We start from the raw sequence: 12165 nt of genomic DNA on the forward strand, positions 1-12165 counted from the left end.
GGTACAAACATGGAGTCAATTGCCATCTTGCTTTGTGGTGGAAAGGGCTCATGATGCTCTGGCACCAAGGCCCCTGGCAGGGGGCCCATCCCAGTTGTTCATTTTGTGCCTCCTCAACTACAAAGACTGAGGCATGATCCTTCTGAAAGCACAGTAACTGAGCAGGATGCACTATTAAAATAATAAAATAATCCTTTTTCCAAATTACACGAGAGGTGTGCAACAACAGAGATGCTCCTTCACTGGGGTCAAGTAGAGGTTGTGTGCAGTGAAGTTGGACTACATGCTGTTGCTCCCCACATGATTCCAGGGCATCTTCTCTGGTAAAATCCTTTTCTTCAACACCCCTGAGTCTGCCTGGGAGTGAGTTGAGGAAAGGAAAGTGCTCTGCCTGCACCCTGGAAACGCTGAGTCAGTGGTGATGGCTGGGAAGGGCCAGGGTCGCCCCAGTCAGGGCAGGAAGAAATATCATTGCGGTGGGGTTCCAGGACAACTTAGTGGGTTAGGAGAAAGATGATTAACTTGGCAACTCCTCCGACTAGGGTTCCACCCATGACGACGCTCATATTCTATCTGAGTGAACTATGGATGGGGTCTCTTGCTTAACTGGTGATTTGTGACTGTGATGCTTTCAGTAGCTCCCTATGACTAGGAGGTGCATAGGCTCTAAATGCTGTCCTAGTCTGCTACCTGAATGGGGCCCCCCATTGGCTTATGCCACCACCGTTTGCACTCATTGTTGGGGGATGGTTGGGACTCAGAGCACGTCTACTCATTGTATGATCGTGTTTGTGTGGGGGGGCATGCCTATTGTCATCCTTTCCCCCTTTTGATTATTTATTGGTTTTGATGTTTGTTCTTTTACACATGCAAACATACACAGGCTTCTGGTGGACAGATGCTGAGATTAGGCTACTATGCCCTGACTCCAACCATGAGAAAAGTGTGACACCAGCCTACACTAAAGGCCCCCCACCACTCCTGCCTTTGGTATGACAAGCCACACAGGTGCCCCCGGCTGGGGATTAATTGCCTGCCTTTTAGAGGATGCTCCTAGCACTTCAGGGCTCCCTACATGCTAGCGAACACTAGTGCTAAGGCGCATAGACAATTTCGCATTCTAACTTGAAATGTGAATGGCCCAGATGATAAAATCAAGAAAGGGGCTGTGATGCTATATGTTAAGTGCCATGCTCTAGATGGCAATTAAAAAATTTGTGGCTTCCGGATGAGCACCTCCTTCTACACCTTCTACATAATACATTGTCAGAACTTTTTTTACATAATTTTGTCTCGGTTACCAAATGTACTACTCTGTGGGAGGCCAAGATGGTGGTCAATGGATGTGCCTTTACATACTGTAGGTGTCAGGAGTGTGACCAGTTGCGAGACATGGTCGCGCTGAAGAGGCAGATTATAGCACTGGAGGAGTGTCCAATACAAGAGCATACAGATGATCACTGCAGAGAATTGGCAGAAGCTAAACATGCCCTTGGGGAACTGCTGTTTGCTACAGCTTGGTATGCCCAGAAGTGCACCCTACATTGAATATATGAATGGAAAGACAAAATGTGCAAACCCCTGTACTTGCTCGCTGAACAGGATGTAGAATCTCAAATAATGCCAATGATATCAGATGAAGGGGGCCAACCTGGTATTATGAGAACGTATATGCTGAGCACTGCCCCCACTGCTTTGCATACTGCATAGAATGGGAGTGTCCAATAGCTTCAGTCATGCCAGTGACCAAACCCGGAGGATCAGGTCAAACTTGCTGTCCACGGGGAAGGTAGCGGGTCCCAACGGAATTTCTGTGAAGGTTTATTAAAAGTATGCTCCCTCATTATTAGAGTGGGGCACTAATCTCAATTATTCCCAAGGAGAGGAAATCAAGCATGCAGTGCTCCTCATACCGCCCGATTTCATCGATAAACATTGAGTTGAAGTTTGTGGCCATGATCCTGCCCACTAGACCGACCAAGGTAATTCAGAAGTTGGTCCATCACAACCAAAAGGGTTTCATGCCTTGGAGAGACACTAGACACTGCCTGCGATGTTTGTAGACTACCCTGATGCGCTCCAGAGATCTCCATGGTGCTGCAGCACTAGTGTCGATTGATTTTGCAAAGGCTTTTGCACCAAATACTGCATTAGAGTATACGTACACAGATCCAAGTCCAAGCGAATGGGGTACTGTCTGACCCCTTCCTGGTGTCACACTCCATGGAGCAGGGATGCCCCCGTTCTCCGCTCTTGTGTGTTAGTGATTGAGCCACTTTTAAACTGGGCTCGCCACAGCACACAGCTGTCTGGTTTTCAGTGGCCTAAGGGTGATGAAGATAGGAGATAGGATCCTGCTTATATGCTGATGATCTTTTGATATAGCGCCCTGCAAATTCTCTACCACGTATGATGCATATGCTATCTGGACTAATCATTTACTTTCCAGTCAAGGAAGCCACTCCGGAGATAGTAGTGGCCATGGATCATTTCCGTTACCTCAGTGTGATGATCACTCACATTGAAAAAAGAAAGTTGGGAACTTAACATTGACCCCATGTTGGCGCGGGCATGGGGAGTCATGCTTGACGGCACAGCCTTGCTTTTATATATAATGGGTTCTGGGGCATTGATTACAATGGTTGCACTCCCTTCAATATTACCCCAGCCTATTCCAATGACGTTTTTTCATGCAGTTTGATGGAGGGCTCGGCATACCTGACATTAGAAAGTATCACTGAGCTTTGCAATTAATATACTTTGGTGACTGTGTCTTCTGCAACAGATCTGATCCTGCAGTGCGCTTAGTTATCCCTGCTGAATTGATATGTTCTGCACAATATGCTATAGGAGCACAAGTACAGAGTGCCCTGATCACCCCTTACTAGGGCTCACTTGCTGAGCTGGAGCGCAGCACTAAAAAGTATCCAGTGGCACTAGGGAGGCACCTCTGTAGCGTGGCACGTGGCTTCCACAGGGGACTGCTCTTTGAGGTTTTTGAATGTTGGATCTGATCGAAATTTCCAGTGGGAGATTTCTGGGTTGGTGGCCACATTAAGACATTTGAGCAAATGGCCAATTACTTTGGGCTCTACAAAACACAATTTTACAAATATTTGTAATCTAGCACTTTAGACCCTTATAGCGAACAATTACAGGCTCTACCTGACTTTAACCCGTTAGAAATTGAGGTCACAATGGAATACGTGGTGATCTCTAGAATATACAGGTCCCTCCTGCGTAATATCCCATACCGCCCTATGAGCACTCTGAGATTGCAGGGAGAGAGATATAGGCTCACTGGGGGATGAAGAGTGGACCCAAGTGGAGATGGCTCCTTGCTCCCTGGTCATCTCTGCACTTCTGCGTCTCATACAATTTAAATACCTGCATAGAATATACTACCACCCTCTTTGATTATGGTACATGGGTTGAGCGCTTAACTCTCACTGGCCATGTTGCGATGATCGTGACGCATCGTTTCTTCAGGGGGGCTGGGTCTGCCCGTGCATAGAGCATAGTGGCTTATATGCAGCTAATTCATAAGGAGATATTTGCAGTAGTGAGTCGGTGAGTGAAAGTGGACCCCAAAGTTGTGATTCCTGGGGTAATGAATGAATAAAATGGTAGCAATAATACCAAGACTTTGGTGGGCAACAGTTTAGAGTTAGCCAAATAAGATATCGCCAGGCATAGGAGGAGCAGTAGCCTACCCAGGTGCAGAATAATGAAGGGCAATGGACCCTTCTTCTTTGGCAGAGAAAGCAGTCTACAGAGCGCAGGGGTTTCCCTAAAAATAATTTTAAAATATGGACCTCTTGGACCTGATTGACTGTTTCCCTTACTGCGTTAGGGTGGTGTTGTCATTTTTTAGGTCGAGCCTAAGCCAGCACGCATGCGCTGCTCTGCGAGGCTTCTTGTGGCTTCTCCGTGTGGGTCGGACTCCTCCCACACATTGGATTGGCCTTTGCATGTGTCTTTCAATAATGAAAGCACACAAATGGCCAAAGGTGGGTGCATGTCCCACCTCCTTTCCAATGTTTACTCCCACAGCGTTTTGCTCTCGGAAGCGAGCAGCAGCGCGCAGGGTGGCAGCTGCATCCCTTGTGGGTCAGGTTACCATTTCCGCACAACGCGTCGTGCTTTTGCTTGTTATTTTCTTTAATGGCGTGCTTCGGCCAGACTTCGGTGACAAAGCATGCTTTAAAGCGCTACAACCCAGCACAAAGCCATCCAGAGCAAACTGCAAAATAGACTGTGCTGGTAAGACAGTAACTTGTTTCACTTATTGTTTCACATTCCCGACAGCACCTATCTCCCGGCGATGTAGCACTGAATAGGAAATTTGTAGGGAGATTTCGTAGACTTAAGTTACGTACATGCAGTCACCTCATCTAACTCGTCACAATAATTAGTTACTTTAATAGTCCTGGCAAGGCGCTTTGTGGCACAAAAATGAGGAACTGAAGTCTCTTGATCTTTGATGAGGTGAAGGGTAGAGTCACCCAGCTGCTGGGGAGCACAGCTACATGGGACTTGGAGGATGTTTGGGGAGGGAGGGCTCTTTGTTTAGGCTAATGACAGTGTTTTATCAGTCCGGACAGTGTGTTAACAAGGGCTGACAGAAGGCACGATGGTTGCTTCAAGGGCACTCGGTTCCCACAGAGCTGGCATCAGTGTGCTGCCCAGGACAATGGCAGGAATGTGCCCCGCAGGGGAAACCTCTTGGTGAAAACCCTGTATGGATTAAGGGGGGCCTGCACTTGTATGACATTCGTTCACCAGGTTTGTTTACCTCACAGCACTAATGCTAAACACTGGTGCCCTTTTATAGAACGAAAGTTCACAGGGAGGCATCACTCGATTTTCCCTATTTAAGCAAAGGGGATTAAAAATCGCAGTCACACTGGGGACCAAAGAGTTTGTTTAAAAAATTGTAAATACAGTCCCCATATTCCACCCAACTAGCATGTCCGACCATCCACAGAGTTGTTTCAGAGAATGGGAGCAGAATTACACCAGGTAAGAACGTTTTGTGGAAAAAATAGCAATATGGTAAATGTTTGCTTTAAGGTCCTCCAAAGTATAGAGGGGTAATACTGTTCTGCAGCAGTGAAACTTTGTAGGTCTCAGTGTGGCCTTGAAAATACCAGGTCATACTCTTACATGATATTAAAACATACTTATTCCCAGGGTTGGATTGTAATTGAAAATAGGCCCGGGCACACCAAAAACAAGCATTTGCAATGCAATAGGTCTCGCATTTATGCGAGTTTGAACTATTGACATTGTAAATGACATTGCCATTCATTTATGTTTTGGTTTTTAAAATGTAAATACAAGGCATTGTCAGTAACAATAGCTTAAACTCGTGTAAATGCGAGACCTATTGCATTGAAAATGCTTGTTGTTTCTGTGTTTTATTATTACAGTGCCTCAGTGCTGTGTCATGTTGAGGTATGGAAGTGATGATTTTCTTTTTAACCTGTCTGATTCTCAAGGAAAGCCTGTATTGTTTGCTGTTTGTGCTGTTGTTTTTGCACTGAAAAAATTATTTAAACAAAATATATACTTTAGTTCTGTATACATTTTTATTTCTAGTTCATTTTATTGCTGGATTGGGTGGGTAGTGGTTCTTATTTCTCGCTTAATATTGTTGAATTAATCAATTTGTTAAAGATATTACATCTTTTATTTGTTCTTTATTTGTTTAATTTATTAAAATTGTAATTTGTTTACATTTTAAGCTTTGCTTGTGTAGTTTATTGGAATTTTGAGTGGGTAGTGCTTGTTAATTTATATATTAATATACATTTGTTTTTTATTTTAAGGTTTCATAGTTTGTTATATTTTAAATTTGAAGTTCAGGATGTGGAATTTATTGGGGGATTGGGTGGGTTTTTAAAATAACTTTTTTATAAATCATGCTTGGTTAATATAGTTATATTCATTTTAAAATTTTAATTTTTAATAGTTTTAAAATTACAAAATTGTTTATCATTTTTTAAAAATAATTATTTGTTTTGTAAGTAATTAATTTCTATCATGGAGAATGTTTTTTAATGTTTCTGTCTTATGGGTGAGTTTGAGGTAAACTTTAAAAGACAATGTTATAATAAATATTATTTATATTTACAAAAAAATCAATTTAGCAAAATATTTAATTTCTATTTATCTATTTTTTTATTTAATATTTACATTATGAGGGTGTAGTGATTGAGAATCCACAAATACACTTTCCTCAATGTTTGTTTGATCAAAAGTAGAATAGTAAATCTGATGGATACCTGCCTTTAGAATATTCTCCTGATGCCAGACTGGGTCAGGAAGCTTTTTTCAGCAATACTCCTGCGTGCTGCTAGGTGGCAGCATGCAGCTCAGCACTGCCTCCGTGCCACCACAGAAATTCGAGAGTGGAGCCGCATATACATGCCACTGCACGCCGGCTTCAGTTCCTTTCTTTCAGCACCTTCAAAGTCTGATTTGGAGCCTTGCTCCCACTTTCATTGAACTTCTGACAACTTCTCAGACAGAAATCCTGTGTGAGAGTAAATAGCGTTCCCTCCTATGACTACTGGTATCAAAACATGCCACGACTGTGGAAAACAGATGTCCGTCACAGACACGTGCTCAATGCGTCTGGTGTTTCGGCTCAGAGTATGACTCAAAATTGTGCAACCTCATACACCCACCTGCAGTCTGAGACTGAAGTTAAGCTGTACGTTACCGAACCAAGGACGAAGTTTCTGGCTTCGCGTTAGTCCCAGTCCATGTCAAGGGAGCAGTCTAGTTCCCACAAGATGTCAAATTTGCGGTGCAAGTTCAAATGTAAACCCAAGAAAGGGAAGCTGGACCCAACCCCATTCCACCTCCCTCTATCTAAAGAGAAGGCGCCTTCTGTTTAGTTTAAGACAAAAGTCCTTACAGAAATCTTACAGGCTGGACCAGCCACATGTGATCCCTTGTTCTCATTCAATAAAGCCCTCAGTGCATCCTGGCCAAAGCACTAGTCTTCACTAGTGACTAGGAAGGTGGCCAGACGTCACAGTCCAGCTCCTGGCAGTCCTGATTTCCATTACCTGCGGTTCAAGGTAAGGTAGGATCATTTTCAGTTTGCCATGCTCTCCTTCTGCCTGAATTGTGCCCATCAGTTGTTCACCAAAGTGATGATGGTGGTTGCTGTCTGTCTTCAGAGGTCAGGATTCCAGTCTTCCCTATCCTTGACAACTGGCTGTTAAAGGATGTTGAAGGCAGTCACACCAGACTACTTCGCAGCGGCTTTCTGTGAGTGCAAGCAACTCTGAGGCTTTGTGGTCATTTAGCTTCCTGCGTCAGTCATTTTTATTGAATCCGTAAGGTGGCATATGAGGTCTCTACAATGGAATCTGAAGTTCCATTTGCCTCAGCACCAAGTAAACCTGTCAGATATCATTCAGATTTTGCAGGACTGTACACGATTTGCAGTGGTGGCTGCTTGACCACAGAGCGGCAGCAGACTCCCTCTCTATTTCCCACCCAGAGGTTATAGTGTTGATTGGCGGTCACTGCTGGATTGGGTAGGCCATCTGGGGGAGGTGAAATGATTGGATCTGGTGTCCAGCAGAAACCTAGCTTCATAGCAATCTGTTGAAGTTACAAGCCATTTGTTTGATATTGAAGGCCTCCTGCTTTCCATCAAGTGGAAGGCGGTGTAGGACCTCATGAACAACACCATCGCCATGTGGTACTGCAGCAAGCAGGGCAGAGGGGGGTCCTGAGTCCTATACCAAGAGGCACTGCACCTCTGGAGTTAGCTGGAGTGTCAGGACAGTTCCCTGATTATGAACCACCTGTCTGGGATCCTTGGCCGCCATGGTTTACAAATTCAGCTGGCGGCATCTGGGAGATCATGTCTGGCATCTTCATCCTGCGATTGCGCAAGGCATCCTCCAGCAGTGGGTAGCAACCCTGGCTAGATCTTTTTGCCACCTTTGAGAACGTGCAGTGTCCAAGGTTTCGTGCCTTGGAGCTTCTGTGAAGAGACTCGCTATAGGATGCATTCCAGTTGGAATGTAATCGGCACTACTGTAGGTCTTCCTCCCCCTACTTTTTCTACCCAGAGTTCTGAAAAAGAGCAGGGTCCAAATTGGGCCAGGAGAGTTTGGAGCCTAGAACCTCTGGGCATGAGCAGCTGCCCTCCGATCAGGCTACAACTTTAGGAGGATCATGTGTGACAGCAGCAGGACATGGTGTTTCTCCCAAACCTACATAATCTACATCCCAATTCTTGGGAACTGAGCAGTGGCAATTGACTATGTTTGGTAGGAACTACTTTGGTATCTTTTCTAAAAATGAGGAATCTGCAGTTGAAAATATCCATTAGAAGAATAAGTTATTACCTTTGGTCACACTCTTTCTGGCAGACACTCTAAATGTAAGATTTTTCACTTCCCTCCTACCTACCTATTCTGTGCGCGGCCTCTTTTTTTACCACCTTAACCGTTTTCAAGTTATAGATCTGCACACTGGTACCAACAATTGTTTTGCGCTCCTTGTATGAGGATGCAGAAAGAGCATGCAAGAAACTGAGGTCAGAGCGCAAGGGTGGGGCTTATACGAGTCTCTCCTGTGTCATATCCAGGGAGGTATGGAGCCACCACTGACCCACACTGCATCACTTTGCGTTGCACATGAGTATTGCTGAAAAAAGCTTCTAGATCCACTCTGGCACCTGCAAAATAATCTAAATGTGAGGCATCTGTGGTTAAAGTATCCACCAGAAAGGATGTCTCCGAATGTAAGTAATTTATTCATCTGACCCCCCACCCCCACCCCCAGTGTATGCACTTTCCATATTTGTGTTAAGTGTTTCCATACCCCAAAACTTGTTGCAATGTTATTAGACTAGTAAATGTGACCTTCTTTCTCAAAATCCACTTTGTCAAATATTTGCTAGACATTCGAATAATAATTATGACCCGCTTCTAATACATGCACTTTCTCAATATTTGCTTTACTGGAGTAAGAATACTATTTCTGTTGGATACTTCTAATGGCAGATTCCTCATCTATAAAAAAAAAAAAATCCCCAGGTGCTAGAATGACTTTGAAAGATTTAACAGCAATACTCCTATACACCAATAGGTGGTGGCGTGAGGATCCACACTGACCTTGTTCCATCCAGGAAATGACAAACAGAGCTGCATCTAAGCTCCACCCCTGTGCACAGATTTCCTTTCTTTTATTTGCACACCTTCATACACAGATCCGGAGCTCATTTCCACCTTTTTCCTTATCTTTTGGTGAGATAGTCTTCAAAATAATTTTTTCCAGTGTGCAAGAGACCTATATCCTATCTTAAAACAGGACGGCTAAGACCAGCAGGAGCTGTCACAAACATATGTCTGACAGGTCCCCTTGATTCCGCCTATGTCCTGTGAGGAATGCGCCCTTATGAACCCAAAAGTAATCTGGGAACGCAAAGCCAAGGTGTATGCCACCGAACTTCAAAAGAAATCTCAGAAGTCCTCCTCCCACTGTAAGTCGATAGTGTGTACCCATTCCCACTCGTGATACGTTTCTGCGATAGGTTGTCATTGAAAACCAAATCTTCCAGGCAGTCGAAGTCAAAACTGAAGCACAAAAAGACCATGTGGGATTTATCCAGCCCCTCCATTCTTAGCCTGAGAAGTCATGAGGACATCAGTCAGGGTACCCGGCTGTCTCACTCTTGCTCCCGTGTCAAACAGCTGATTCTGCAGCCGATCCCAATTGTTCACTGTGCACCCCGAGTTACTGTGGCCGTCAGCAACATTGCAACAGATTGAAGTCTTTAAATGACAGTGTTCCGAATTTCTGGTAATCCTTCTGAATCTCTCTGGTGTGCCTTGGGTTCCAAGGATCGACAGAGGCCTCCAGTCGGAATACCACCAGCGGGTTCTCCCTCAGTGCTATATGTGCTTCCCGAACCCACATAGGGTTCTACTTCAACGCTGGAGGTGACTTCCAGTCCAACACCAAGTTCCATGCCAGTCCCTGCTACATCAAGGTTGGCGCCAAAGGTCGACCTTCATCCTATTGTCCTTCCGGACTCTGAGACGAATCTAACTTACCTCAGTCAAGGTCGCATTTCAATGACGTACCAACGTACCCTGCCCCAGTCTACGCCAATTCATACAAGGCTATACCTTTTATCTCGTCTCGGAATCTAGATAAAACTTGGCAGTTTGCATTATGACCAGAGAGAGCCTGCTTTTGATGAAGATAATGCCAATGAGGCTGCCAATTTGTATGTGGACTTTAAGATTCCAGTGGTTTGGTCACTTCCCACGGACACTGGGTTGTGTTTCTCCCCTGTGTCACCAAACAGAAGAGAGTGCCTCTTTTGCTGTGATTATGAGATGCTCTGCAGAGGTTTTAGATTTTCAGTTGCCTACTGTGGGGGTCAAAACCAATGTCTTAACATAGGTTTTCAACCTGGAAAAACTTCATTAGAGCCTTTGCTCCCATTTAATCAGTCCTTTACTAACACCCTTATGGACACAGTGTCCAAGCCCTGTTATTTTCTCCTCCGGTAATGAGGCAGGTTGCCAGATGTTACAAGATTGCACCAGCACCCTACACATGAAAATTTGGTGGTTCAAGCTTTCACCAGGATGGTGAACCCAGTTCTTTCCCCCAGATTCCTCCATTTTGGTTCAAACTATCCAAAATCGTTAGGACGTTACAAAGACATTTTTTCACTCTGGACTGGACACCACTGACTGCTTAAGCAAAGCAGTTGGCACTAACTTGATTTCTCAGTGACACTCTTGCATGCGATCCATGGGCTTCTCTGCAGACGTGCAAGCCACCCTATAGATATGCCATTAGATGGGTCTCACTTGTTTGGTGAGAAGGACGATTCAGCGTTCGAATACTTTAAAGAAAGCCAAGCCACGAAGGACACATTATCCTCAGCAGTTTTACCTCTTTCGAGGCTACCCCAGAGGATTGGTGTTCGTCCCACACCAATGCCCACCACCCCTGCAACTGGAACCACAGTTATTTTGAGGATGAGGATCAAGCTGGCAAAGCCCAAGCCATCAGGTGCTGTAAACTTTCCAGTATTCCACCCCTCTGGCATTCACTACCTAGTTGCTTTAGTTTGTATAGTATGTTTTTCCAGATATTTGTAGTATTGTACTTGGAGTAGTGTGTATGTAAATATTGTTTTAATTTTTTGGTGCTGGAGTTAGGGAACTACCTTTTGGTTTTTCTGTATTTTATCCAAATTATTTCTAAGATATGTAATATATTTTTAAAATAATAATTTTTAATGGTTTTACAATGTATTTATGTATTAATGTTATTTTATATTTGTTTGTTTTAGACGGACACATGTTTTAGTTACTTATTTTTAAACTATAGTTTAATAATTATATATTGTGTTTTTAAATAAAAAAAGTTTATATTTTATATATCACAAATATTTTTTAAATGTGAGCATTAGAATTCTTTATTTATTAAATGTACTTTAATTTATAAAATAATTTTCGAATTTTAACATTTTTGTTTTTAAATTTGTCATTTAAATTAATGTTTACACCTTTAATTTGTTATACATATTTTCAACAATGTGTTAATTAAAAAATAAAAATGTCACGTTATAGTTATGTTAAAGACATTAAAATGTATATATTTTTTAATATATTGGCTGACCATACTTTGTAGTTAATATTATTAAATTTCACAATACTAGTACGTAAAGTTGATTTTTTTTGGTCTGGTACGTGATAGTTTTATGGTTGATATTTTGTTGTAAAAAGGAACAGTTAAGTGGATAGTAAAATTGTAATGTTATTGATGTTGTTAAATGACTTGAGAACTGTAGATTTTGTTTTCCTGACCTTGGTCACCTCAGTTGTATTTTTATTTTTTCAGATTTACTAAATGCTGACACATTTAGAGACCTTGGCAAACCAATTGGTGCACTTCATAAAGATCGGCTGGACAGATTGTTGGTAAGCTTCAATTCATTCAAATAATGCCTGCACTCCTATTTTAGAATCCGATATTCTGTTTGTTGTTTGATCCATTTACTGCCTGTGTAGTCTCAATTATTTATTATTAATGTTATGCAGCACATGTCCTTTTCCAAAATATCCTCTGTAAGATGAATTCCTCCTTTGATCCACTATCTACCTC

General features: G+C 43.0%; 1 protein-coding gene across 1 annotated transcript in view; it reads left to right on the plus strand.

Moving 5' to 3' along the window:
• NSMAF (neutral sphingomyelinase activation associated factor) overlaps nt 1-12165 on the plus strand; it is a 624890-nt gene that overhangs the window by 311314 nt on the left and 301411 nt on the right. Inside the window, exon 14 of the mRNA XM_085605566.1 lies at nt 11902-11981. Coding sequence (XP_085461692.1) covers nt 11902-11981 — 80 coding nt within the window. The remainder of the gene's footprint in view (nt 1-11901; nt 11982-12165) is intronic.

Source organism: Triturus cristatus, chromosome 5_1 (genome assembly GCF_964204655.1).
Source record: "Triturus cristatus chromosome 5_1, aTriCri1.1, whole genome shotgun sequence".
NCBI lineage: Eukaryota > Metazoa > Chordata > Amphibia > Caudata > Salamandridae > Triturus > Triturus cristatus.